We start from the raw sequence: 24,896 nt of genomic DNA on the forward strand, positions 1-24,896 counted from the left end.
CTGGTCCATTTAAAAGCTTTCATTTTTCTCTGGTAAACCATTTTTTTAAATGGATGTGTGCTTGGGGTCATTGTCATGTTGTATCTTTAGCTTTCTAGCAGATCCCTGAAGGTTTAGGTCCAAAAGTGACTGGCATTTGGAACAGTTAATAATTAAGAATTCCTGCCACCTTAAATAAAGCCTTGTTACAGTTGAAGAAAAACATGTCAAACCATGCCATCACCATTGATACAGTGCTCTTTTGGTGATGCAGAGTGCTGTTTTTGCACCAAACATAGCTTTTTAAAATTGTGTCCAAAAGTTTCAACCTTGGTCTCATCAGATCATAAACTATTTTTGACATGCTTTTGAGAAATGTAATGTATTTATTTATATATTTTCACATTTTGGCTGTGCCTGGGTGTTTTTTTGTTTTTTTTTTAGGAAAATACTTTTGTCTAACAACCCTACCCCACAGGCCCTGACTAGTTTTTATTTTGACTTTTCACCAGTTTTGGAGGGATGTTTAATTCCTAGCAATGTCACTGTTGTACTATATTTTCTAGCGATGGGACGCATCCACAATTTCTTTGAATACAAATACAAATCAGAATCTAAAAAGATTTTTGAATATCTCGAACCTTTCGAATACTGAATCTAACAAATCCTGCACATAAGAATTGTGCAATCTGTGGTATAATTGCCCGCAGTATAGGTACCCAGGCATAGGTGCCCACAGTATAGGTAGTGAGGTAAAGGTGCCTTCAGTATAGCTAGTTAGGTATGGGTGCCTTCAATATTGGTAGCTTTCAGTATAGGTAGCAAGGTATATGGGTCTTCAGTATAGGTAGCAGGGTATATGAGCCTTCAGTATAGGTAGCAAGGTACGTGTGCCTTCAGTATAGGTAGCAGGGTATAAGGACCTTCAGTATAGGTAGCAGGGTATAGGGCCTTCAGTATCAGTAGCAAGGTACGTGTGCTTTCAGTATCGGTAGCAAGGTACGTGTGCCTTCAGTATAGGTAGCAGGGAATAGGGGACTTCAGTATAGGTAGCAAGGTGCATGTGCCTTCAGTATAGGTAGGTAGCTAGGTATAGGGGCCTTCAGTATAGGTAGCAGGGTATAGGGGCCTTCAGTATAGGTAGCAAGGTATATGTGCCTTCAGTATAGGTAGGTAGGTAAAAGGGCCTTCAGTATAGGTAGCACGGTATAGGGCCTTAAGTATAGGTAGGTAGGTAGGTAGGTAGGTACAGGGGCCTTCACGTAGGTAGGTAGGTATATGGGGCCTTCACATAAGTAGGTAGGTAGGTAGGTATATTGGGCCTTCACATAGGTAGGTAGGTATAGGGGCCTTCACAAAGGTAGGTAGGTATAGGGGCCTTTAGGTAGGTAGGTATAGGGGCTGGTAGGTAGGTAGGTTGATATAGTGGCCTTCAGGTAGGTAGCCCTGTGCTCCCCAAACCCCCCCCCCACGGTCTCCTCCATCCCCCCGCGCCTCCTCCGCTCGCCCACTCTCCCCCCCCCCCCGCGCATAAATAAGTATCCACTCACCTTTCCCGTGGAGTGCAGAGCGGCAGACCTCTTTGTTACTTCCCTGTTCCCTCTAGTGGCCGCACCGGCTTTTACTGATGATGTAATAGTAAAAGCCGGTCACTAGGGGGAACCAGGAAGTCGGCGAGAGGTCTGCCGCTCTGCACTCCGCTCTTGATAGGTGAACGGATACTATTTTAACCATGCGGGGGGCGAGCGGAGGTGGCGCGGGGGGTTTGGAGGATGACAATGGTGAGCGGGGGGAGCGGCGGATGCGCGGGGACATAGCGTCATGATGCGCGGGGACGTAGCGTCCGGATACGGCGGATTCTGGGAGCGGTAAATGGCGCTGGGATTTGAATCCACGAATCTCTAATATTTCCCAATATTTGAGGGATTCGTAGATGCGCCGGATTCGTTGTCCCATCCCTAATATTTTCTCTGCATATTGATGTGTTCCATGGAATAATATCCAAAGCTGTGGAAAGTTTTTTTTGTATCCTTCTTTTGACTGATACCTTTCAACTATGAGATGTGGTCAATACTCGGCTGTTCACATGGCAGGCATTGAAAGTTGGCCTGTGTTCTATATCCCCCAAAATGAGAGTGCAAATAATAATTGTTGTTTTTTTTTTTTTTTTATATGAATTCTGAGTCATCCTTGAGGTAAGCCACCTCCTTTTTCTCCCTTTTTTGCTTTTAATGCAGTTTTATTACATCCTCGTTGCCTTTTTCCTACTGTTTATATTATCTACCTTCCCTTGGAAGGAGGCCTCAGACTGCACTTACACTGGTGGCTATTTTTTCAGTGACCAAAAGTTAAGCGAGTCCATCTAACCCAAGTGGGAGTTCTCCGCATACCTTATGGGCTGGTTGGTTGCGTACTTAATCAACCTAGTTTTGTGAGTACCATTTACCTTTCAAGGTATATCCTATCGTTCAAATCACATGGATGGATGTGAAGGCTGCCTAAATCAAAAGATGTTACAGGGAAGTGTTACTTTAAGGACATGCAGATTTATGCAATCATCGAATTGTGCTTTTAGTTTTTGGTATTGTTTTCCCCATATTTGTTTGAATTGTACATGTTATAGGACACGTTAAAGGTGGGAAAAGTTTTTCTTTTTCTATTTTAATTTTTATTGTGGTCCCTTTTTTTACATCACAAAACCCAACACTTTTAACAAGGATGTCAACACTTTTTTTTGCATCCACTGTATATTAGAAAGCTTTTTTTGAGTGCTGATATGTAGATAAAGCACCTGATTATAGGAAAACTTTTAAACTGGTATCAGTTTTGTTTTTGGTTTGTTTCGATGTTTTTTTGTTTTGTTTTGTTGTGTTTTGCTTTTTGTTTTTTGTTTTTGTTAATGCATCACAACTTTAGTTTGTTAAAGTTGCATTTGAGTTGATTATCCATTATAGGAATGTTATATGCCAGAGTGAATGTCTCAATTTAAAAAAAAATATGATTTGCAAACAACTTTTTTTCCCAATGAGGCTTCACTAGTTGCTTGAAATCCAAGTTAACATAAACTAGCAGCTCCTGTGACAGTTAATTAAAACTGTTCTTCTCTCTGAACTTCTTAGCAGAAAAAAATGGAAGATTTATAATCCTGTTTCATTTATACACAACCTGTTTATTGTATTATAATAGTTCCTGGATGCCATTGAGCAGGGATCGTTTCATGTAGTTTATAGTAGAGGTATTTGATGAAGACCATAAAATAGTTTTATTATAGGCAACAAATGATGAGGTAAATGCTGTCATGTGTCCTCAAATCAAGCTTATGCTACACTGATTGAAGCTAGCTTGCCAATTTTACTGCAGATCTTGCTGTATGCAATACGTGTGTTTAAATAAACTGAAAATCAGTTCAAATATGTCTTGCTGTCACCAAACCCACATTATTAACATGTGTCTGGGTATACCAATCTTAGATTTATATAAATAGGTAATCAATGACGCTTGATGCATTGCCCATACACTGGTCTACATACTGATTAGAGACAGCCTGTGGCCTCAATTCACGGACCTTTATCAAACACTTTATCAAACGTTTGATACATTTCCTCATGGGTAAAATCTAATTTTGAATTCACTAAGGTGTTATAGATTTATCGAATGTTTTATCGATGAAATGTTCAATAAATCTATAACACAAAATTTAATTCAAAATTAGATTTTACCCATAAGGCAAATTATCAAACGTTTGATAAAGTGTTTGATAAAGCTCTGTGAATTGAGGCCAATGAGACATAAACAATTCTGGCTTGCATGTAAGTTGTATGCAAATTTCATGGAGCATGGAACCGGGACAGTTAGCTATACTTCCTGTCAATTTTGATTGAGCCAGTTCCAAACCACATATAATTTGTACAAATCTGCACAAATCTTCACAAAAAGAAGAGTAAAGGGTATTTTTTTTCCACTCAAATTTTTGTAGTTCGAGTAGAGCCCAAGGTGTCACGGGACCGAGAAGTGTAAATAAAGGTGCAGGCAGCACTGTTGGCTATCATATATTTTAACCTTTCCCCATGCTATCAAAATAAATAACTAATACTGTAGTTTGGGTTGTTGCTGAAGTTTGTGGAACTGCATGTTTGTTCCAAGTTTGGAGAAAGCAGTCACAGTAAAACACATGGCAGAATTTAGCAATAATTTCTAGATTCTCAAGGAGTGCCTAAACTTACTGGTAACAGTTACAGAATTTATAATACAGAGTAACGGCTGGGACCCACTTATGCATTTTTGGCGGCGTTTTGGGATCACTGACAATTGCTGGCAATTCCCAAAAAATGTTTTGCCAATGTATTTGAATGGGACTGAACCCAACAGTGCGATTGAGATTAGAGGAAATCGCAATTAAAAGTTTCTAAAATCACAAGGGCTTAGAAGAGCACTGCTAGTGGGTTCCAGACCTGAAACTGAAGCACAAACATTGTAGTTGCTAAATGTCATCGAGGACTAAAAAGTCTACAATGAAGGTACAGCAAACATCTTCTGGCAGGCAATCTGTACTATCTCTGATTTAAAGATAAAAATAGTATGGTTTGCCAGATTAGAGAGTATATGAACGTTTTCTGCCAAATATGATCCACATCAGAAGTATGTAAATAACAAAACCAGTAGCGGGTTAGTACTTCATGCATGGCTAAATAATCACAATTGCTCCCTTTTATAAACAGAGCTCTGGGACCACAAACATATATGTGAACGCTAAAGTTTTGGGAACAATAACGTGTATAAAAGATACAGTAAATTATTGTTTCCTGCATATTCAACATTGTGTGTAAATAACACATATCAAACTGTGTATTTTCAGAAAGTATATGTAGTCAGCTTTGCTAAGCCGGGATATATAGAACTACCGCCAGCATCCCTGGACACAGGGACAGAAATTACACTGTCATTCATCACCAGAAACGAATCTGGAATCATTTTAATTGGCAATGGTGGAAGTCTTGTTGCACAGAGGAGGAGACGCAGACAAAGTGGCCAGGTAAATGATGCATTTTATTACATTTTTATAGTCTTAGAAAAGTTTAATCACTATAAACCCAGTGATATGTGAGTAGCTATATGTAGTGCTAAGATCCTAATTGAAAATCTGAGAGATAAGATCAGATTCTTGTGTCATTCAGTTTACTTCCACTGTCCATCAGCTGATATATCCTTTTGACGCTACAGGAAAGGTAATGACACATAACCGAATGTAGTAAATTATTCATGATGACTCTTTTACATGAATTATCTTGGTTTCGGCATCAGAAATGCTTCTTATAACTATGTATTGCTGTATATTGGTATGTTACCTTGCCCTCAAAGTTATTCTTAGCCTAGGCTATGGTGTCACAAAGCCTCCCCCTCCCAGTGCACTCTGGGATACCACGTGTTGTTTCCTTTATAACCATGAGGCAACCAGGCTGTGGAAGAGCTTTATAATCCTACCTTTCCCTCTGTCAGTTACCTTATCTCCCATGATTCACACAAGCCTTTATGCTAAGCTTCAGATCTATTATTTGGCTTGAGGTATTATTAAAGATTATACTGCATATTATGCAATCCTTTGTACCCTCTTCTCAGCCATAAACACTAGTTTACCATCCTAAAGGTTTTTGAACCTTTGTTGTGCTTCAAAATATCTTTTTTTAATTTTTTTTTTTACTTTTTTTATCTACCATATCATAACAAGACTAATTCAAAATAACTAATTTGTCTGTTTCATATTTAACAACCATTATTCTTACCTATTTCAGCTTTTACGGCCTTGATTCCAAAAAAAAAGGATATTTTGAAATTGTTAATAGGAACAGAGTGTGATGTTTTGCAGATCATAATGCCTAATATTAATTTGAAAATGCTAAAAAATAAATTGTATTATTTTGTGCAAAATATATGCTCATTTTGTAACGGATGATAGCAATATTTAAAAAAAAAAAACCTGAAGATCGAACAACAAATTTATGGGTTAAGTTGAATAATGCTAAAGACTTAAAAAAAAAAAAACCCTTGGAACATCTCACAACTAGTTTAGTCAGCTGGCAAGAGGTTATTTACATGACTGGGTGTACCCTGGACTTGTTTTCTCAGAAGTAAAGGTGAGAAGGTGTTCACAACTCTGTGTGTGGGCAAATAATGCTAAAGTGTGATAACAGCGTTATTTAACATACAATGTAATTTCAACACAATTAGGACATTTCCTAATTTATAGTACATAATATCTTTCAAAGATTCAGAGAATCTGAAGAATCTCTTTATACCTGGGACTAGGTCAAAGGCTAGTATTGTTACATAGGTGACATTCAACACAGATTTGATTGATATAGGTGTGGTTCCAACACACATTTTTATGTATAAAACAGTGACTTTTTAAAAGGTAAGATGTTAAACCATGTTATTACACCACCTTGATACATGCTTAGCTCAGAGGTGTAGCTATGGGTGGGCAAGGGGGGACATATGTCCCCGGGCGCAGCACTGTGAGGGTGCTCAGCACAGCTGATGCACCGCCACGCACGTGAGAGGCAGCTTGCTGGCTGCCCGAGATGCCCCTGCTTCTCTCCCTTCCTCTGCTTAGGAGCGCAGAAACGTTACAGCAGCAGAAAAAATAGGCACATCTGTCTATATGAACAGGAGAAAGGGGAGGAAATCTGGCTATATAAACAGGAGTAAGGGGGCACATTTGGCTATCTAAAGGGGTGCACATCTGGCTATTTAAAGGGGCACATTTGTTTATCTATGGGGGAAAAGGGCACATGTGGCTATCTAAACAGTATTTGTCTATCTGTCTCCACCCATGACCATGCCCACATTCTGATGCATGTCCATACCCATTTTGTCGTGGGGGGGGGGGGTGTGGGGGTGGAGGGAGAGTGCAAAAATTGTCTTTGTCTTGGGCGCTGAAAACCATAGCTATGCCTCTGGCTGAGCTACTCTATATGTCTGACTTTCATTTTGTTTCATTCTTTGGGATTTAGGGATTTTATGCAGTTCTTCTAAGGAAAGGTAGATTGGAAGTTTCACTCCCTGGACCAAAAGAGATACTTCGTATAGCCATCAGACCTGAGAAAGGCGAATTTCATGATGGCAAAGAACACTCTATCCGAATAGAGAGATCAAGAAAGTAAGTGGTGATATATAAGTTTGTCTTCTTAAAACAGAAGGTATTTGCAATTAGAAAGAAGATCTCCCATGATGCATCACTGCTGTAGACATCTCTTCATGTTCATAAATCTCTGGAGTGAAATAAAGCCCATTATTATTACAGAGCTGTACTAATTCAACTTGCATTTAACTGTTTAAACTTGTTGGGACTCAGCGCAAGGCATGAATTCATATGGCTCTATGAGGTGAGGTAGGACATAGGCAACAAGAGTTGCAGAGTACTCAATAAGCTAATGGTTAACCTGCACCACTAGGTGATTGTAAAGGAAAGCACCATACTGAAAAGCTATGCATAGTAAAAATGAATAATTTGCTATTATCCTGTTTTATGTGAGCTGGAAAGCTCTCCCATGATGTAAGGGGATTATTTTACTTCCTTTTTGTCTCTTAAAGTCAATAGGAATATTTAAAAAAAACAGCCAGATACTTACCTAAGGAGAGGGAAGGCTCTTGGTCCTCTAAAGCCTTCCTGCTCCTCTCTCGGTCCCTGTCCCAGTGCTGACTCCCCCCTAGCAGTATTCAACCAATTTGGTCAAATACTGCTCTCTCCACCACTGAAGGGAGGCTTCAGAAGTCTTCGGGAGTCTGAGTGCTCCCAAAGACGGGTCGCTTCATACTGCGCACTTGCAAACTACCCCTCTTTTGCGCACTCGCGCGTGCATAGTATGGAGTCGCCTGTCTTCGGGAGGACTCGGCTCCCATTCGCACCTTTCCTGACGTCTTCTCTTCAGGCAGGTGATCTCTCCCTCTCAGAATGGGACCTGACGATTTTTTCCAAAATTCCCAACGAGGCTTTGGCCATGCCCCCAGGAAGCACGGCATGCCTCCAGCTCAGCTGCCATGGTCTGACTGGTGGCTGCCGAAATGGGGGCAGGCTGCGGTCACGCAGGCAAAGGTTACCAAAGACCTTCAGGAGTCTTGAGAAACATGACTGCCACACTGCCGAGGAGGGGGCGGAACGTCACCTGTGTCCCGCAGACATCAGGACAGGTACATATTTACCCACCAGACTCCTATCTCATTCAGAGGGAGCCTGTCATTGACAACAAATACTCTTTAAAAACTCTTAGTGGTTCTGGTTCACCATCAGTGGCATAGCAATAGGGGTTGTAGAGGTAGCGACTCCATCAGGACCCTTGGGTCAGAGGGGCCCTGAGGGGCCCTCCCTCAAGCACAATATTAGCTCTCTATTGGCCCTGTGTTGGTAATAATCACTTCTATAGATGCTTTAGATGCTTTAAATAGTAATAATCATTAACAAACTGTTCCCCATCCCCTACTTGCACCTCTGACATTGTTGTTGTCCTTGACAGGTTTTGGTGCACTGTATCAATTGTTATGTATTGAGTGCTTGGGGGGCCCCATGTAAAACTTGCACCGGGGCCCATAGCTCCTTAGCTACGCCACTGTTCACCATTAGCTTACTGGATACTCTGTAAAGAAAGTAAATGGCAGTGAGCTTTAAATCTTAACACTTCAGGATCAGAGCAAGGAAATTATGCTTAATTCAAACTTTATTTAGTAAATTTATTCCACAGTTATGCTTCCAGAATAAAAGGAGTTGGCTGTGCTGGAATTTGTTTACGAAACAATAACTGTCATTAATGTCTGTGGACATTTTCAGGTTTGTTGCTAGTGACATGCCCTTAAGTATTTAGAAAAACACACACACACACACACACACACACACACACACACACACACACAAACACGTACGCACACATTCACACGCGCACACACACACACTCACTACAGATCGCAAACATCAGTTTGTTTGTTAATATTTAATGCCTTTTTGCATGTACTTTGGGTTCCGTTTAAGCAGTCACAAAGTCATCTTATCATAGAGTGAATGTAAAAAAAATATTGTTAAGTAGACAAAATTGCAATGATTATCCTCCCACTCCCTGGTAAACTTGGTAGAAAAACTTTCTTCCCAGGCATTCTAAATTAATACATGCCTACAATATCCATGTCTTCAATCAGATAAGAGAATATTGCCTTTCCAGTGCCAGCATTCAGACAGAACTTGGTATAAAAAGAACATTCTGTCCTTGTTTATCTAAACTATGAAGTTAATGGTGTGGGGAACAATGTAATTACTTCTGGTACATGAAGTAGGCTGCTTCTATGGCCCTCAGAAGCTACCTGTAAATTTAACTCAATTTAAAGTCAATACACATCTAGCCTTATTTTCTACACTGTGAATATTCTGTTTCATGTTGATTTGTCATTTAACAATAATAGACGCGGCTTACTTCTGGATATAATAAGCCAAGCAGATGTATCCCCCATGCTGCTTTAAAGCAAGACAAGTACAGTCATGTAACTTAGCAGCACTGTGCAAAGCTTTTACTATAACAAAGCTATTTCCTTTTGCTAACTGAAATATGTAACACAGTGAAATCAGTAATAAATGTATTGTTACAGCAATGAGACCGTGTTTCTTGGTACCTGATGACCTTGGCAAAGCATTCCTGATTTGAAGAGGTATCACTATTTCCAGGGAGAGGGAAGGTTAGATTAGTATAATGGTTTAGTTGCTGTTAAGTGTCTGACAGACATAATACTTTAGCCAATCATCTGCATCAACATAGCTCTCTCAGGATGTGATGTCATCATTAGCGTGGGTATCTTTGGGAAAGTCACCCATTGATCCACCTACTTCAGTATCCCCCTGCCTTCAGATGAAGGTGCAGGATACATTGCACTGCTTCTGAAGACTTTGCACTGTAGACTATTGATACTTTTTCTCATAATGCCTAGTGTGACCTTTAAACCTTTTAGGTCAGTTGTGCTGGGATTACCAACCAGGATTAAGGTAGTGTGTGCATGCATCTAGATTCGATTGTGCTTGACACACCTTTTGCTATGCAAACTGCGTGGCCATAAATTCAACCAACACTATTTAGGAATACCAGTGGTTCAGGTGATCAGTTTGTGTTCATTTTCATTTAACAAACTAAAATTGTCCTTATGGTCAGATGAAAGTTTGAGCTACTCTAGGCTAGTTTCACATATGGTGCAGTGAGATTGTCCTGCGGCATGAGAGTCCAGAGCAGGACAATCGCACTAAACATGTCCCCTTGCTCATTACCCTTTGGCAGAGTGTGCTGACGGGGTAATATTCATAGTTCCACCCCCGAACAGTGACGTGCTCCCTGCTGGACAGAAATATTTCACTACTTTTCTCCACCTCTCCACGCTGATCCTCCTACATTCTCTGCGGTCTGGGTATTGTATGGCCTCCTCTTTTGCACTACCTCGTGTGTTTTTCGATCATAGTCGCCTCATCACTTTCACCTGTCAATCTTATTTGAACCATAGGGATGTTCATATTTTCTGATGCACTTTATTGATTATGTGGTATATGTTTAAATGCATTTTGTTTATAGGTATGAATTTATTCACTCACTGTTTTGGTTTTTTTTTAGGTCTATGGTCCTGGTGGACCTTTATAAGCACTGTTCATTTTTCTGAGGCAATACTATATGAACCCGGGTTCTGCAATTAATTGGTGCATTGACTGAACACCATTAATTGCTGTTTGATATTCTTATTTTTCTTATATTCCATATTGACTATTTTTCTTACCTATGTCCGGTTAGGACTGTATCTATTCAGACTATGTGGCTCTTGTGGAGAGACCAATTTTAATTGTTTTTATACTCTTTAGGGTGACGTATATATATCAAATAAATTGTGATACTATCTGTATATACCCTAGTGTGGTGCTATTTTTAAGGGCTTCAATAGTGTTCTCTATATGAAATTCACTACTTTTCTCCAATGCAAATGCCTGCCCCACGGTATCGCTCGTACCGCTCAGCAATGCACTACAGAGTCTCCACCGTCTCTGTGTCATGGTAAGCACTTCCACCTCATTGTGTCACACTTTGGGTAGGGTGACCAGTCTCATAGAGACTAATGGCCACTACATATTTGGTATACAGGTAGAAAATTAACAAATTAAATAAAGCAGAGGTCGTAAGATTTAGTCATCACACAAATTAACTGAAAACACCAAACATCCAAAAGAGACTTTAATGTATATGAAATTGGCACTGCAAAAATATGGATTCCTAGATATCAGAAAACTCAGTGACAATCTTTAGTAAAGTTTTATTTAGAGATAAATTACCTTTTTCATGTATCATCGATGCTTATAGTAATAGACCAGATCCAACGTTCAGCTATGTGAATTTAATTAGCTTTATTTTACTAACTTATTATTATGAGTTTATATTTGTTTGATGTTTTCCAAGAAAATATTTTTGTGAATTTCAAGATTAAATGATTAAAGAGATATGGTTTATATACCAGCTGCCATAGTTATAAGGTGGCTAGCTGTCGATACTCAACCAAACTGCCATGTGCATACAGCAGTGGTACCACTTCTGCTGTTCCCCCCATGCCACTGATTAGCTTCATAAACTCCCATCATACCGTACTTCTGGGAGTTCTAACTAAGATGTTTGCAGATCACCCACCAAGAACAGAGAGGAAGTTACGTATTTAGATTTGCTTTAAGTAAGCTGTTAGCATTATACCTCCAACTATTTATTGTTGATTCTTTTTTTAGTATCATTTAGTCAGTTGTAAATGTGTTTTATCATAAAGAATGTTCACAAAAGGATAACAAGGAGCTGATTGTAATCATTTTGGGTTAATTTATGGCTTAATATACTGTTATAAAATTGTAGTAGTAGTAATAATAATAATAATACCAATAAGCTGGATGGAGGTTGGAGGTGTGGTGTCAAAAAGCTGTACTATATGTTAAATAATAAATAATAGATAAGTAGACCAAGGTAAAAAAGGTGTCAGTGCTCCTACCTTATAGAAGTGAGGTAATGAGCTTCTTACATTTTATTGTGCACACTTGACAATGCGTTTCATGGCCAGTGCTGCTTCCTCAGGTCAATAAATATATCTTAAAAGTAAAGAATTGTTCTTAGGACCGACAACACTTTAAAATGCATATAAAATAGAGCAACTATATTTGCTTAAATAACAATATAAAAATAGTAATAATGATTCAATAAAAAAACATAGCAACAATATACACAATATAAGAAGTATATATAAAAAATAACTATATAAGAAGTATATATAAAAAACACTACATGACTACATGATTAACCATCAGTGTCAACCGACATCCTAATTCTGTTTCTCTGTATGTGGCATAGGACATGGGGCTGGATCTATAATGAAAGATGATGTGTGATGTATAATAAACACATTTTGCTAGATGCCCTTGGGTCATATCAGAGTTCTGTATCATAACATATATATATATATACTTATAGGACAAACATGAGCATGTCCTAGGGCTACCTCAGAGTAAAGGGATTCCTCATATACCCATATCTTTAGGAAAAGAAGGGCAAGGCATATGCATAAACATATACACACACAAGTAGGCGGACATATATATATATACATACATATGCACACATACAAATGCATCGTGGGTGGTGGTGGGTACTACACATGTATTCATGAATTAGGGTCTCACCATAGGGACTACAGTGTCCCCTGTAATCTAAATGGGGCTGCCTGTGATCAGGCTCCCCTGTAGTCTAAATGGGGCTTTGGTCATGCATAAAAAATGAGGTAGCCTTAAGGGCCAAGGATTAGTCTAAAACCCAAGCAGCTGTAGAAATAAATAAAACACAAGGTGGCCTGTGGAATAGGCCACTTACCTAGAGTCTAACATGTGCAGTCCTGGGCGCCGTATATGCGTGATAATAATAAGAAGACATTTAAATGTGTTTAAAAAATAAACATGTGCTCTGATTACTTGAATTAAAAAAAAATGTTGTTGTTGTTGTTGTTGTTGTTGTTGTTTTTCCCCAAGTTGAATCATCCTTCATAAAGAATAAGGAACTGAAATTATACAAAACAAAGTATAAATACTGTATTTATTCATTCAACTCATCAAATAAACCCAGTAATCATTTTATATTGTCTTCTTGCAGCACATTTACTGTGCAAGTTGATGAAGATAGAAGCCAGACAATAAGGATGCCAGCAAGTCATTCAGTAAGCGTGAAAAAACTCTACGTAGGTGGCATACCATCTGATGCACAGCTTACAATGTTCAAGGGTGTTCCGCCATTTGAAGGATGTATATGGAACCTTATCATCAATTCAGTGTAAGGCCAAACACATGATGCATGGTGTGAATATACATATCTGGGCTTATTCAGTAAAGGATGGCAAATAGAAAGGAGCTAAGTGTTGTGCTCATGTCCTAGCAATCAGAATCCATCCATTTACTTATCCAATTGCAATAATATACGGTAAATTGTTATAGACTGCTGCACTGCGTCCTGCAATTTTTATATTAGTATAGACAGTAAATCTCTTAGGCTGAACATTTGTCGTGCTGTAGATTTACCATTAGACATTTTGGCATCCTTTTTCAAAAACTGGTAGTATGAGCGCTCATGCTTGGAGACTTCTTTAATAAGGTAATCCATGCAAAACTACTCAAGCTTTCTTATAAAATAGAATTAGTTAAACTGGTCTCCACGCGGTCCAGATGCTATAGCCTCAGTTTGGTCCCAGACTTTGGGTTTCTGGGGGACCCAGATTCCAAATTCCATTAAATTAAGTGAGAAAAGACATTCTGATTTGTGTTCTAGTGTCTAGAGAGCATGTACAGCAGCCAAATGTTGTAAAAGGGAAACCATAGTATGGTTGAGGAGAAGTGTTGCCTGTGAGCAATAACTGGGGCTCGGCCTGGTCACTATGGTCTGAATGAACCTTTAAGCACTTCTTTTAGACATCCCCTGCTGACAGAGGTGTTATTGCTGCTTTAGGTTTGCCTAGCATGAGTCAGAGAGCCATGAGAGGTATTGCAAATTTCCCTTTGGCCATCTTAAAAGGCTCTGCACAAGTGTTTTAAAAGCACCTCATCAATCATAGTGATGCATTTTGCCTTCCTTCTCTGCTGTTTAAATACGTTCTCCAATCTTGGTATCATAGCATGGATTCAGCAGGGTAGCAATGCAGTAATCATCAGTGCATATGTTGTGCCATATGCAAGGCCCATTCTCAAAGTACTGCAACATAATACACCCCCCGCCTGAAAATGACTACTTGTAGGACCCAGATTCCTGTATGTCAGGCAGCACAACAGGGTCCTCTGGCTGTTCTTCCCATACACAGACAATGGCTGGGGTTTGCAATGAAAAGAACAGCCCTTCCATCTTCTCCTCTCCTATGCCTACACCCCTTGCCCCTTGCGGCTGCATTGCCTATGTGGGCTTATGTTCAGCACTGAATGCTATCATTAATCACATATCAGCCTTTTCTGAAAAAGGTGTACAGGTGAATTTATTTTCAAAAGTGGTATGGTAAATGGTTAAAAGGGGTCGGAAGCTTTATAGCAAAATACTTTCTACTCTTTAATAATCCTTAGCATTTTTCATGTTAGAATGTATACTGTGATGAGCAATAAGCTGCCTTTAGCAGGTACCAATTTCATGTTCGTCTGATATGGTATGGTAATCATTTGTCCGTTTAGTGATGGCACTATTTTGTAATGTGTATCTCTCCTTCTCTCTCTCTCTCTCTCTCTCTCTCTCTCTCTCTCTCTCTCTCTCTCTCTCTCTCTCTCTCTCTCTCTCTCTCGCTCTCTCTCTCTCTCTCTCTCTCTATATATATATATATATATATATATATATATATTCCCACAAAGGTGAGCATACCCTCTAAACTGCTGGCAACAAAAGCGAGTTAAGAATGTCAAAATTGTGCTCTGTCATGAAGTTCACTAGAGCTTCACATGTTGCCACTCCCCCATAACGTAGCTGGTGGATGTTACAGACCTTGCGCTCCTCTACCTTCCATTTGAGGGTGCCCCACAGATACTCAATAGGGTTTAGGTCTGGAGACATGCTTGGCCAGTCCAGAACATTTACCCTTAGTTTCTTTAGCAAGGCAGTAGTCATCTTAGAGGCGTATTTGGGGTCATTGTCATGTTGGAATAGTGCCTGTGCCCTGCATCCTAGTTTCGGAAGAGAGAGGCTCATGCTGTGCTTCATTTTTTCACAGTATATGTTGGCATTCATGGTGCCCAAAATGAACTGTAGCTTCCCAGTGCCAGCAGCACTCATGCAGCCACTAACTATGACACTCCCCCACCATGCTTAACTGTAGGCAAGACACACTTGTCTTTGTACTCCTCATCTGGTTGCTGCCACAATTGCTTGACACTATCTGAACCAAGGAAGTTTATTGTAGTCTCATTAAACCACAGGACGTGGTCCCAGCAATCCATGTCTTTAATCTGCTTGCCTTTAACAAACTGTTTGTGGGCTTTTTTGTGCATTATTTTTAGAAAAGGCTTCCTTCTGGGACCACATTCATGCAGACCAGTTTGATGTAGTTTGCAGCGTATGGTCTAAGCACTGACAGGCTGACTCCCACTCCTTCAACCTCTGTAGCAAACCTACCAACACTCATATGTCTATTTGCAAAAGAAAACTTCTTTGGTCAACCGTGGCAAGGCCTGTTCTGAATGGGACCTGTCCTGTTAAACCACTGTATTATCTTGGCCAACGTGTTGCAGGCTGCCACTTAGTTTCAGAATGTTGCCAATATTTTTACAACCTAGAACATCTTTGTCATCTTTATTTAGAATATTTTTTTAAAGATCCTTAGAGAGTTCTCTGCCATGAGTTGCCATGTTAAACTTCCAATGACCAGTATGAGAGTGTGTGAGAACAATAACACAAAATATACCACACCTGCTTCCCATTTACACCTGAGGCGCTGAAACACTAATGAGTAACATAACCCCGGGGAGGAAAAATGTCAAATGATGCAGAATTTTTACATTCTTCACTTAGGGCCATTCACACTTTTGTTGCTAGCAGTTCAGACATTAATGGGTGTGTGGTGATTTAGTTTGGTGGGACAGTGTTGTCCCATGAAACGATATAATAAACTATTTAGAAAAATGTGAGTGGTGTACTCCCTTTTAAGAGATATTGTATATATTGTAGTGTGCCACATTATGAAAAGTGCTCAGAAAAGTAACATGACTGTGATTTGAATCCCTTATATAGGCCAATGGACTTTGCTCAGCCAGTAAGTTTTGACAATGCAGAGATCGGGCGATGCCCGGTTCTTACAACTGACAGCACACTTGATGAAGATAAAGACAAAAACGCCAGTCAACCATTAGTCCTCCCTCAGCCTGGAGCAACAACACCTGTAAGTGTTCCATTCCTCTATGTAATACATTTCACTATTAGATAAGACTTAATTTAAGTTCAAATGTCTTCATGCATTGTAGGCTCTGTGCACAGTGTAACATGTGGCTGCATAGAACCCTGATTTAGGCTAGGTTCACAGTGGAACATTGCACATGTGATGCAACGTTAAAGTCGCAAAGCAGCAGTACAACGCAACACAAAAAAAGGTGGTAATGCACACCTGCATTACCATTGCATACATTAGATACAGTGGAGCATTCAGGCAATGAAAAGTATGATTCTCTGTATCTGTTAACGTCTGCATTTAGAGGTAACACACTGCAGCAGTGCATTAGCATAACGCAACATTTACAACATGACTTTAATGTTGCATTGTGAACGTCGAATAGCGTTAACATTGCAGTATAGTAACCTGTGTAATAAGACTTATTAACGCAGGACAATAACGTCCCACTGTGAACCTAGCCTTAAGGGAACGTGACACCAATTTACAATTCTTTTGACTTGAATAATATCCCAATTGTTCTGACATTAATATTTTGCTGGTCTATAGTGTATCATTTTAAATTTTTGTTTTTTCCAGTCTTAAATCCTATGAGGCTGAAAGGAATTTTTGTAACAACTAACCTCAGTGTGTCTAGTCTACATAAATTCTCTCTCTGCTCACAACTATCAGCCATGCCTCACTTGATCACATGATCAGTAAAATGCTAATAATTCTGGTTTGCATTTTATGCAAATTGTATGCTGCGTAGAATTCAGTCAATTGCATGCAAAGGCAAGCAAGCTTAAATGATTAGCTTTTTTTTTTTTTTTATCCTCTCTGCTAGCTGGTAAAATCACTATTAAATAACTTAACCTTCTGCCGCCCGTGTCACGCCAGTGGGCGTGGCCGCGGCGGCAGCCCCAGGACCGCCTAACGCCAATTGGCGTAAAGTCCTGGGGCTCTGTTTTGCATGAGATTGCGCGCATGGTGCGCGCGCATCTCATGCTCGGAGGGCGGAGCTCCGCCCCGCCTTTAGTCTCCGAGCGGCTATTGCCGCTCGGGAGACTGTTAGACGGCGATCACGCCGTCTATTTACTAGGTGCAGCGCTGCGATGAGCAGCAGCGCTGCACTGGGGACAGCCGTGTGACACGGCTGTCCCCATGGGGGACAAGAGAGCGATCGGCTCTCAAAGGTAGAAGCCTATGACAGCCGATCGCCATAATTGGCTGGCTGTGGGGAGGGAGGGAGGGAGGGTAGAAAGTTAAAGTAACAGGGTTTTTTTTAAACAAAACAAAACAATAATATTTATTAAAAAAAAAAAATAAACATCGGGGGAGCGATCAGACCCCACCAACAGAGAGCTCTGTTGGTGGGAAGAAAAGGGGGGGGGGATCACTTGTGTGCTGAGTTGTGCGGCCCTGCAGCTTGGCCTTAAAGCTGCAGTGGCCAATTTAGCTAAAAATTGCCTGGTCACTAGGGGGGTTTAGCCCTGCAGTCCTTAAGTGGTTAAAGAGGAATTCAGGGCAAAATGTAAAAAAAAAAAAAAAAAATAAGACCTCGTTTGTATAAAATTTAAAGTTAAATTTGTATTTGCTTGTATTTTCCTGAAAAACAATTATGGCCACACTTCCTTTTGTTAGGTTGTTATAGTGTAGTCTCTAGCTACTGTTCTTACTCTTACAGTTGTCCTGGTCACATGATGACCAGCAGATCCACAAACTGATATCCGCCAAGAACATTTAGCTTTGTCAACTGGATATAAACATAAACTGTCACCGCTGGGGATCATGGGAACTGTATTTCTGTGTCCAACAGACTGTTATTGCTGGAAATGGCATGAACTCTTCCTATTTTCCTTGCTGCTAGTATTGTGCAGTGGGGCTAGATTGATTTTATTGGGATATTAAAAGCAATGCTAAAGGAACTGAAGACTTTATTAACGTTTTAAGGTGAACCTAAAAAACGGAGGGTCACAAGAAATAAATACAGAGGAATGTAATCAGTTGTTTTTTGTTTTTGTTTTGTATACTGGAATTCTGACTCTTAGGGCAAGTGCACACAAAGCTTTGAGTTCAGATTGCTCCTTGGCTTGAGCCTGAACTTGGGATAAAGCAAAAAGCTTGTGTACATCCAGAGACTGTGGAACTGACTTCAATGTGCAGCTGACTAACAGTGCATCTGCAATTCTGCATTGAAACTCATAACAAAATAGCAGTTAAACTGAAGTCTAACCCCCCGTATATACATTCATGACTAGGTGGCTGGCCACACACCATGCAACCTGACTGTACAATCAAACACCAATTTTACCACCTTCATGCAGTATAAGAGACTAGCTGAAAAGTATATCCAAGTCACAGTGGATTTATTGCTGTTATACTACATGGATGTTGGTAAGATTGTATAAAAATTGTACAGTCAGATTGCATATAGGCCCCCAGTTTTGTCCTGTGTCCTTATTGCAAGGTATATATATATATATATATATATATATATATATATATATATATATATCCCAAAAGGATCAAATGTAATCGTTTAACTAGAACTCTGCTTTCCCAAGTGGTCTGGACAGATGTAACATTTCATGCATGCCTGTCAATGATTTCAGATTTACTGAAATTAGTTTTTAAATATGGGGTTTTCATTTATGGCATTAAAGGGGATTTTACTGATGTCACTGGGGATGTAATTATATCTGATAGACTGATCCACATAGCATCTGTATCGCATTTGCAAACCATTTCCTACAGTTTTTAGCATGTAAATCCAGGGGCGTAGCAATAGCCATAGCAGCCATAGCATCTGCTATGGGGCCCGGGAGATAAGAGGGCCCAGGTGGTACTTGATGTGTTCACTATAATGTTCCTCTACCCTCTGACTACCCTCTTAGAGCCCATGGACTATACACAGTGTAGATTGCATGAAAAGCAAATTGCCTGGTCAACTCATATCCATAGGTTGGGGGCAGGTGGCATTGGTCAAGAGTGCCTAGATCTAAAGGCCCCATGAAAATTTTGATATGGGGCCCCACAGTCTCTAGCTATGCCACTGTGTAAACTGTTGATTTTGAAAGAGTAATTTTTCTCTTTTCTTTAACAAAATTGGAGTTGTATTTTAAATAGCTTAAATATCTTAACAATATCTTAATGAAAAAAAAAAAAGCAAAAGCCATTCTGACATTTAATCGACTGCAGCTGAAAATGAAATTGATTTAATCCTGTTTAAACTTTTCATGGTTTAATTGGAAGAAATCCTTTATGGTAACACAAATTTCCTAAAGCTACCAATGGTACAGCACTTTGCCCATATTCTGTGTATGTGGCTTCTATTTGCATCTTGCATGCATTGTGGTATGACTGACATGTATTGCTATGCATATTAGTTGCTCATGCTTAAAGAAAACCTGAACTGAAAATTAAAAGTCAAAATAAGCATACACAAGTCATACTTACCTCCCATGTAGTCTACTCCTCAGTGTCTTTCTCCTGTCCCGCATCCTGTTTGTTCACTGTGATCAAGGGAATTTTTCGCCCTCCATTTTGAAAATGGCCATTACCCATAACAGCTTTCTGATCAGCACACAGTTAAACTGTAACATCGCCCACTTGAGCCATAGGGACACATGGACATTACCTGGTACATCAGTTTTCCTCTCAGCTATAACTGACAGCAACTGATATTTTACTGACAGCAACTGATATATTTCAGATCTGACAAAATGTTGTCAGAACTGGAAGGGATCATTGTCATAAGAAAATGGTGAGCTTCTGAGAGGAACTGATGGCAAGGTAACTATGTAATGTTCATTTGAAGTTACCCCATGTGTTTATTTTAAATATTTTACTCAGTACAGGTTCTCTTTAATGGAGCTAATTTACCAAGACAGGTAAAATGGTAAATAAAAAAACTAATGGTGGCCGTACATGGTACAATTGTTTCATACAATCTTACCATTTCTATGTAATATAAGGGAACTGCCTAAATTATCCTTTCAGTATATTCACAGATTTACCCTTATACTACATAGAAATGGTAAGATTGTATGAAAAAAAATTGTACCATGTATGGCCACCATAAGAGTAGTTGCCCAAATCCAACAATGAAACTGTTAAGTTCACCAAGAATGCTGTTTAGTTGCCCTGAGCAACTGCTTCACTTTTGCTCTAATTTTCTTCCTAGCGGTATTGCAGTAGTCCTGGTAAATTAGCCTCTTTGGCAAGAAAAAGTACTCATTAGTAGTTAAAAAGGAATACATTACTGCTATCCTACAAACCTAATCCATTAAAACCTACTCAGGAGAACAAAAAATAGCTGTTTAGTGATGTTTGAGCAAGTGTTTTGGATAAATGTCTCTGGTCATCTTAGTTTGATAATGAGCACGTCACCATTGCTTCATAGATCTATGTGGCATTTACAGAGGAGGAAAGGGTCTTGGGACTTTTTAGGGACAAATATATCAAAGGTAGTAACAGATTTCTATAATAGACACCCAAGACCAATGAACAGTAAAATTCTTTTTTTACTGACACATTACGTATAGAAGTTCACAGACAAGTAAAAATACCCCAACAGCCATATCAACAATATTGGCTATTGTAAGTCAAACAGTTGGTCACATACATATTGTTAGACCTGATTCAAAGGATATTTGTATGTAGTAGAGCATACAGAAAATAACATTGGCTAGTTTGAGAATTGAACAGTATTTGTCTCCCCCAAGGAGAATGTAAAAATGAATATCTTAGACATTGGCTTTCAAGGATGAAGACCGGCACCAGCGATTTTAATCAGCTCTTTTATTCTTTAGAAGGCATACACCATAAATGCGATGTTTCGGAGCAGCGCTCCTTTATCAAGCTCCGCTGCATACAGCAGAGCTTGATAAAGGAGCGCTGCTCTGAAACATCACATTTATGCAGTATGCATGCAGCAGAGCTTGATAAAGGAGCTCTGCTTTGAAACATCGCATTTATGCTGTATGCATGCAGCAGAGGTTAACGGAGCACTGCTCCGAAGCATCGCATTTATGCTGTATGCATGCAGCAGAGCTTGATAAAGGAGCGTTGCTCCGAAGCATCAATATTATGCTGTATGCATGCAGCAGAGCTTAATAAAGGAGCGCTTCTCTGAAACATCGCATTTATGCTGTATGCATGCAGCAGAGCTTGATAAAGGAGCGCTTCTCTGAAACATCGCATTTATGCTGTATGCATGCAGCAGAGCTTGATAAAGGAGCGCTGCTCCGAAACATCGCATTTATGCTGTATGTATGCAGCAGAGCTTGATAACGGAGCGTTGCTCCGTAGCATCGATTTATGCTGTATGCATGCAGCAGAGCTTGATAAAGGAGCGCTTCTCTGAAACATTGCATTTATGCTGTATGCATGCAGCAGAGCTTGATAAAGGAGCGTTGCTCCGTAGCATCGATTTATGCTGTATGCATGCAGCAGAGCTTGATAAAGGAGCGCTTCTCTGAAACATCGCATTTATGCTGTATGCATGCAGCAGAGCTTGATAAAGGAGCGCTGCTCTGAAACATTACATTTATGCTGTACGCATGCAGCAGAGCTTGATAAAGGAGCGCTGCTCCGAAACATCGCATTTATGCTGTATGTATGCAGCAGAGCTTGATAACAGAGCACTGCTCCGAAGCATCGCATTTATGCTGTATGCATGCAGCAGAGCTTGATAAAGGAGCGTTGCTCTGAAGCATCGATTTATGCTGTATGCATGCAGCAGAGCTTGATAAAGGAGTGCTTCTCTGAAACATCGCATTTATGCTGTATGCATGCAGCAGAGCTTGATAAAGGCGTGCTGCTCCAAAACATCACATTTATGCTGTATGCATGCAGCAGATCTTGATAAAGGAGCGTTGCTCTGAAACATCGCATTTATGCTGTATGCATGCAGCAGAGCTTGATAAAGGAGCGCTTCTCTGAAACATCGCATTTATGCTGTATGCATGCAGCAGAGCTTGATAAAGGCGTGCTGCTCCGAAACATCGCATTTATGCTGTATGCATGCAGCAGATCTTGATAAAGGAGCGCTGCTCTGAAACATCACATTTATGCTGTATGCATGCAGCAGAGCTTGATAAAGGAGTGCTGCTCGGCAGTGCAGTTTCTAGGCTAAAATGCACCCAGGGCGAGTGTGTAAAAATTGCGCCCCCCCCCCCCCCCAAGCAAGGTATGGGTGCCCGCAGTATAGGTTAGCCAGGTCTAGTTGCACTTAGTATAGGTCCCCCCAGTATAGGTAGCCAAGAATAGGTATCCCAGTATAGGTAGCCAGGCATAGGTGAGCCAGTATAGTTGCCCCCGCTATAGGTTAGCCAGGTAGGTGCCTCCAGTATAGGTAGCCAGTATAGTTGCCCCCAGTATAGGTTAGATAGGCAGGCGCCCCCGGTATAAGTTAGTTAGGTAGGTGCCCCAGTACAGGTTAGCTAGGTGGGTGCCTCTAATATAGGTAGCCAGAATAGTTGCCCCCAGCATAGGTTAGATAGGTAGGTTCCCCCCAGTATAGGTTAGATGGGTAGCTGCCCCCCAGTATAGGTTAGATTAGGTAGGTGCCCCCCAGTATAGGTTAGATTAGGTAGCTGCTCCCCAGTATAGGTTAGATTCAGGCCCGGATTTCTGCAAAGGCCACGGCCTAGGGCGATAAAATCAGATAAGATCAGAAGGGCGGCAGGACTTGGAGAGAGAAGAGGTCATATGTCAAAGTAAATCATCTCCCCTGTTCCCGCAGCGCAGCCAGCCAGCGCCCTGCTCTGCACTAATAGATGAATTCCAGAGTTCCCCAATCCCTGCACCTCTCACTTCCTGATGTGTTATAACAATCAGGATCAATCATAACTGTTACCTGGTGATCCAATTATGATCGACATACAGTACAAGTGGATGTGAGAAATACCAGGGATTTACATTACAAAGCAGATAAAACTAAGTTCAGCTGAGTTCTAATGCAGGCATTCACAAACATTTCTGCTATTTTCTTTGCCTTCTTTTTTACAGCTGTGACACTGACCCCAGCAGTTGTAAATTACACTTTCTTATCTAGCCGTAATTTATTGATTTTTTTCTTCCTAGCCAGTGATCTCCTCTCTGCTTAAGTTAACTCTTTCCTGACTCATTTTCTGTCCGTCAGCTCCGACCATCTATGAGAACTGCTGCAGCCTGGAATAAAAATGCTGTATGCTTCCCTTTCATTGCTAAACTGTCACTGTCACCTGAGCTGTTACTACCTCTATGCTAGTGTGTGTGGTTTGGCATCCTTCTGCTTTCCTGTAGCATTAGAGCATTCTACCATCTTAGCCATCAGCAAAAGCAGAGAGTTTTGAATCAGGATGATACCATTTTTTGGCTTAAAAGAAAAAGAGTAATCTTTCTGCTAATAAGCCTTCTTCATACTTTGTTGCTGTATACTGCCAATATGTTATTATGTACATTCAGCATTCATAAGAGATACGTAGATTTTTCAGCAAATATAAATAAATGTCATTCAGATGCTTTAAAGTGGAGCTGAATTCTTGCACAGGACAGAAGGAAAACAGAGAAATGCACTCTGTATGTATTCAGAGAACCTTTCGAATTCTTCCACATCTGTGTCTAATCACAAATTTGATATCTTCCCTGTGTCACCTGACTGCCACAGCATATAATCTTATTTTAAAGCACAAGATGTTAATATATTTGCTTCCATGAAAGTAGGAATTAGACACACTGCAGGATTTGTATCAGCTGTAACAAAAATGTTTTTATGTAAAGGTTATGTTGTTGTGTATCTTTTAGAGCAGAGAGGAAGTTCTGAGTTCAGGTCCACTCTAATTACAACAGAACATCCAAAGTGGGTCTTCTTGACAGGATGTTTGCTACTTACCTGTTCTCTGTTTCGGATGGGCTTCTCTCCATTGCTCTGCCCTGCCACCTATTTGTGGCTCCGACTGCAGCCAGTCGCACAGAGGACAAAGAAGCAGCGCATGCTCTGGCCACTCACGCTCCCTGGCACCTGTCTGTGGCTCTGACTGCAGCCAGTCGCACAGAGGACAAAGAAGCAGTGCATGCTCTGGCCACTCGCGCTCCCTGTCACCTGTATGTGGCTCTGACTGCAGCCAGTCGCACAGAGGACAAAGAAGCAGCGCATGCTCTGGCCACTCGCGCTCCCTGTCACCTGTTTGTGGCTCTGACTGCAGCCAGTCGCACAGAGGATAAAGAAGCAGCACATGCTCTGGCCACTTGAGCTCCCTGTAATTTCCTGCTCCTGCCCAGATGTGCACAGCAACCGAGGCCAGTATAGTGTTATGCATTCTTGACAAGTACCGATCATACATCACCGTAATTTCTCAAGTATGCATGCCCAGAACACTATCGGCTGCTGTGCACATTCGGGCAGGAGCGCAAATTTCCATCGTGAGAGGACAGAGAGCATCCACTGATTCTTTGTTCAATGAGGGGCACAGCAGCACAACTGAAATGGGCCCATTCAAACCAGTGATCACTAGTCA

General features: G+C 40.5%; 1 protein-coding gene across 12 annotated transcripts in view; it reads left to right on the plus strand.

Moving 5' to 3' along the window:
• The window catches only part of LAMA2 (laminin subunit alpha 2), a 1,150,433-nt gene that overhangs the window by 1,081,940 nt on the left and 43,597 nt on the right, over positions 1 to 24,896 (plus strand). For all 12 annotated transcript variants that reach the window (XM_068231524.1, XM_068231529.1, XM_068231525.1 and 9 more), the window contains 4 exons: positions 4,835 to 5,011; positions 6,990 to 7,135; positions 13,161 to 13,337; positions 16,260 to 16,407. In XM_068231524.1, coding sequence (XP_068087625.1) covers positions 4,835 to 5,011; positions 6,990 to 7,135; positions 13,161 to 13,337; positions 16,260 to 16,407 — 648 coding nt within the window. The remainder of the gene's footprint in view (positions 1 to 4,834; positions 5,012 to 6,989; positions 7,136 to 13,160; positions 13,338 to 16,259; positions 16,408 to 24,896) is intronic.

The sequence above is a fragment of the Hyperolius riggenbachi genome, chromosome 4, assembly GCF_040937935.1.
Source record: "Hyperolius riggenbachi isolate aHypRig1 chromosome 4, aHypRig1.pri, whole genome shotgun sequence".
NCBI classification, from domain to species: Eukaryota; Metazoa; Chordata; class Amphibia; order Anura; family Hyperoliidae; genus Hyperolius; species Hyperolius riggenbachi.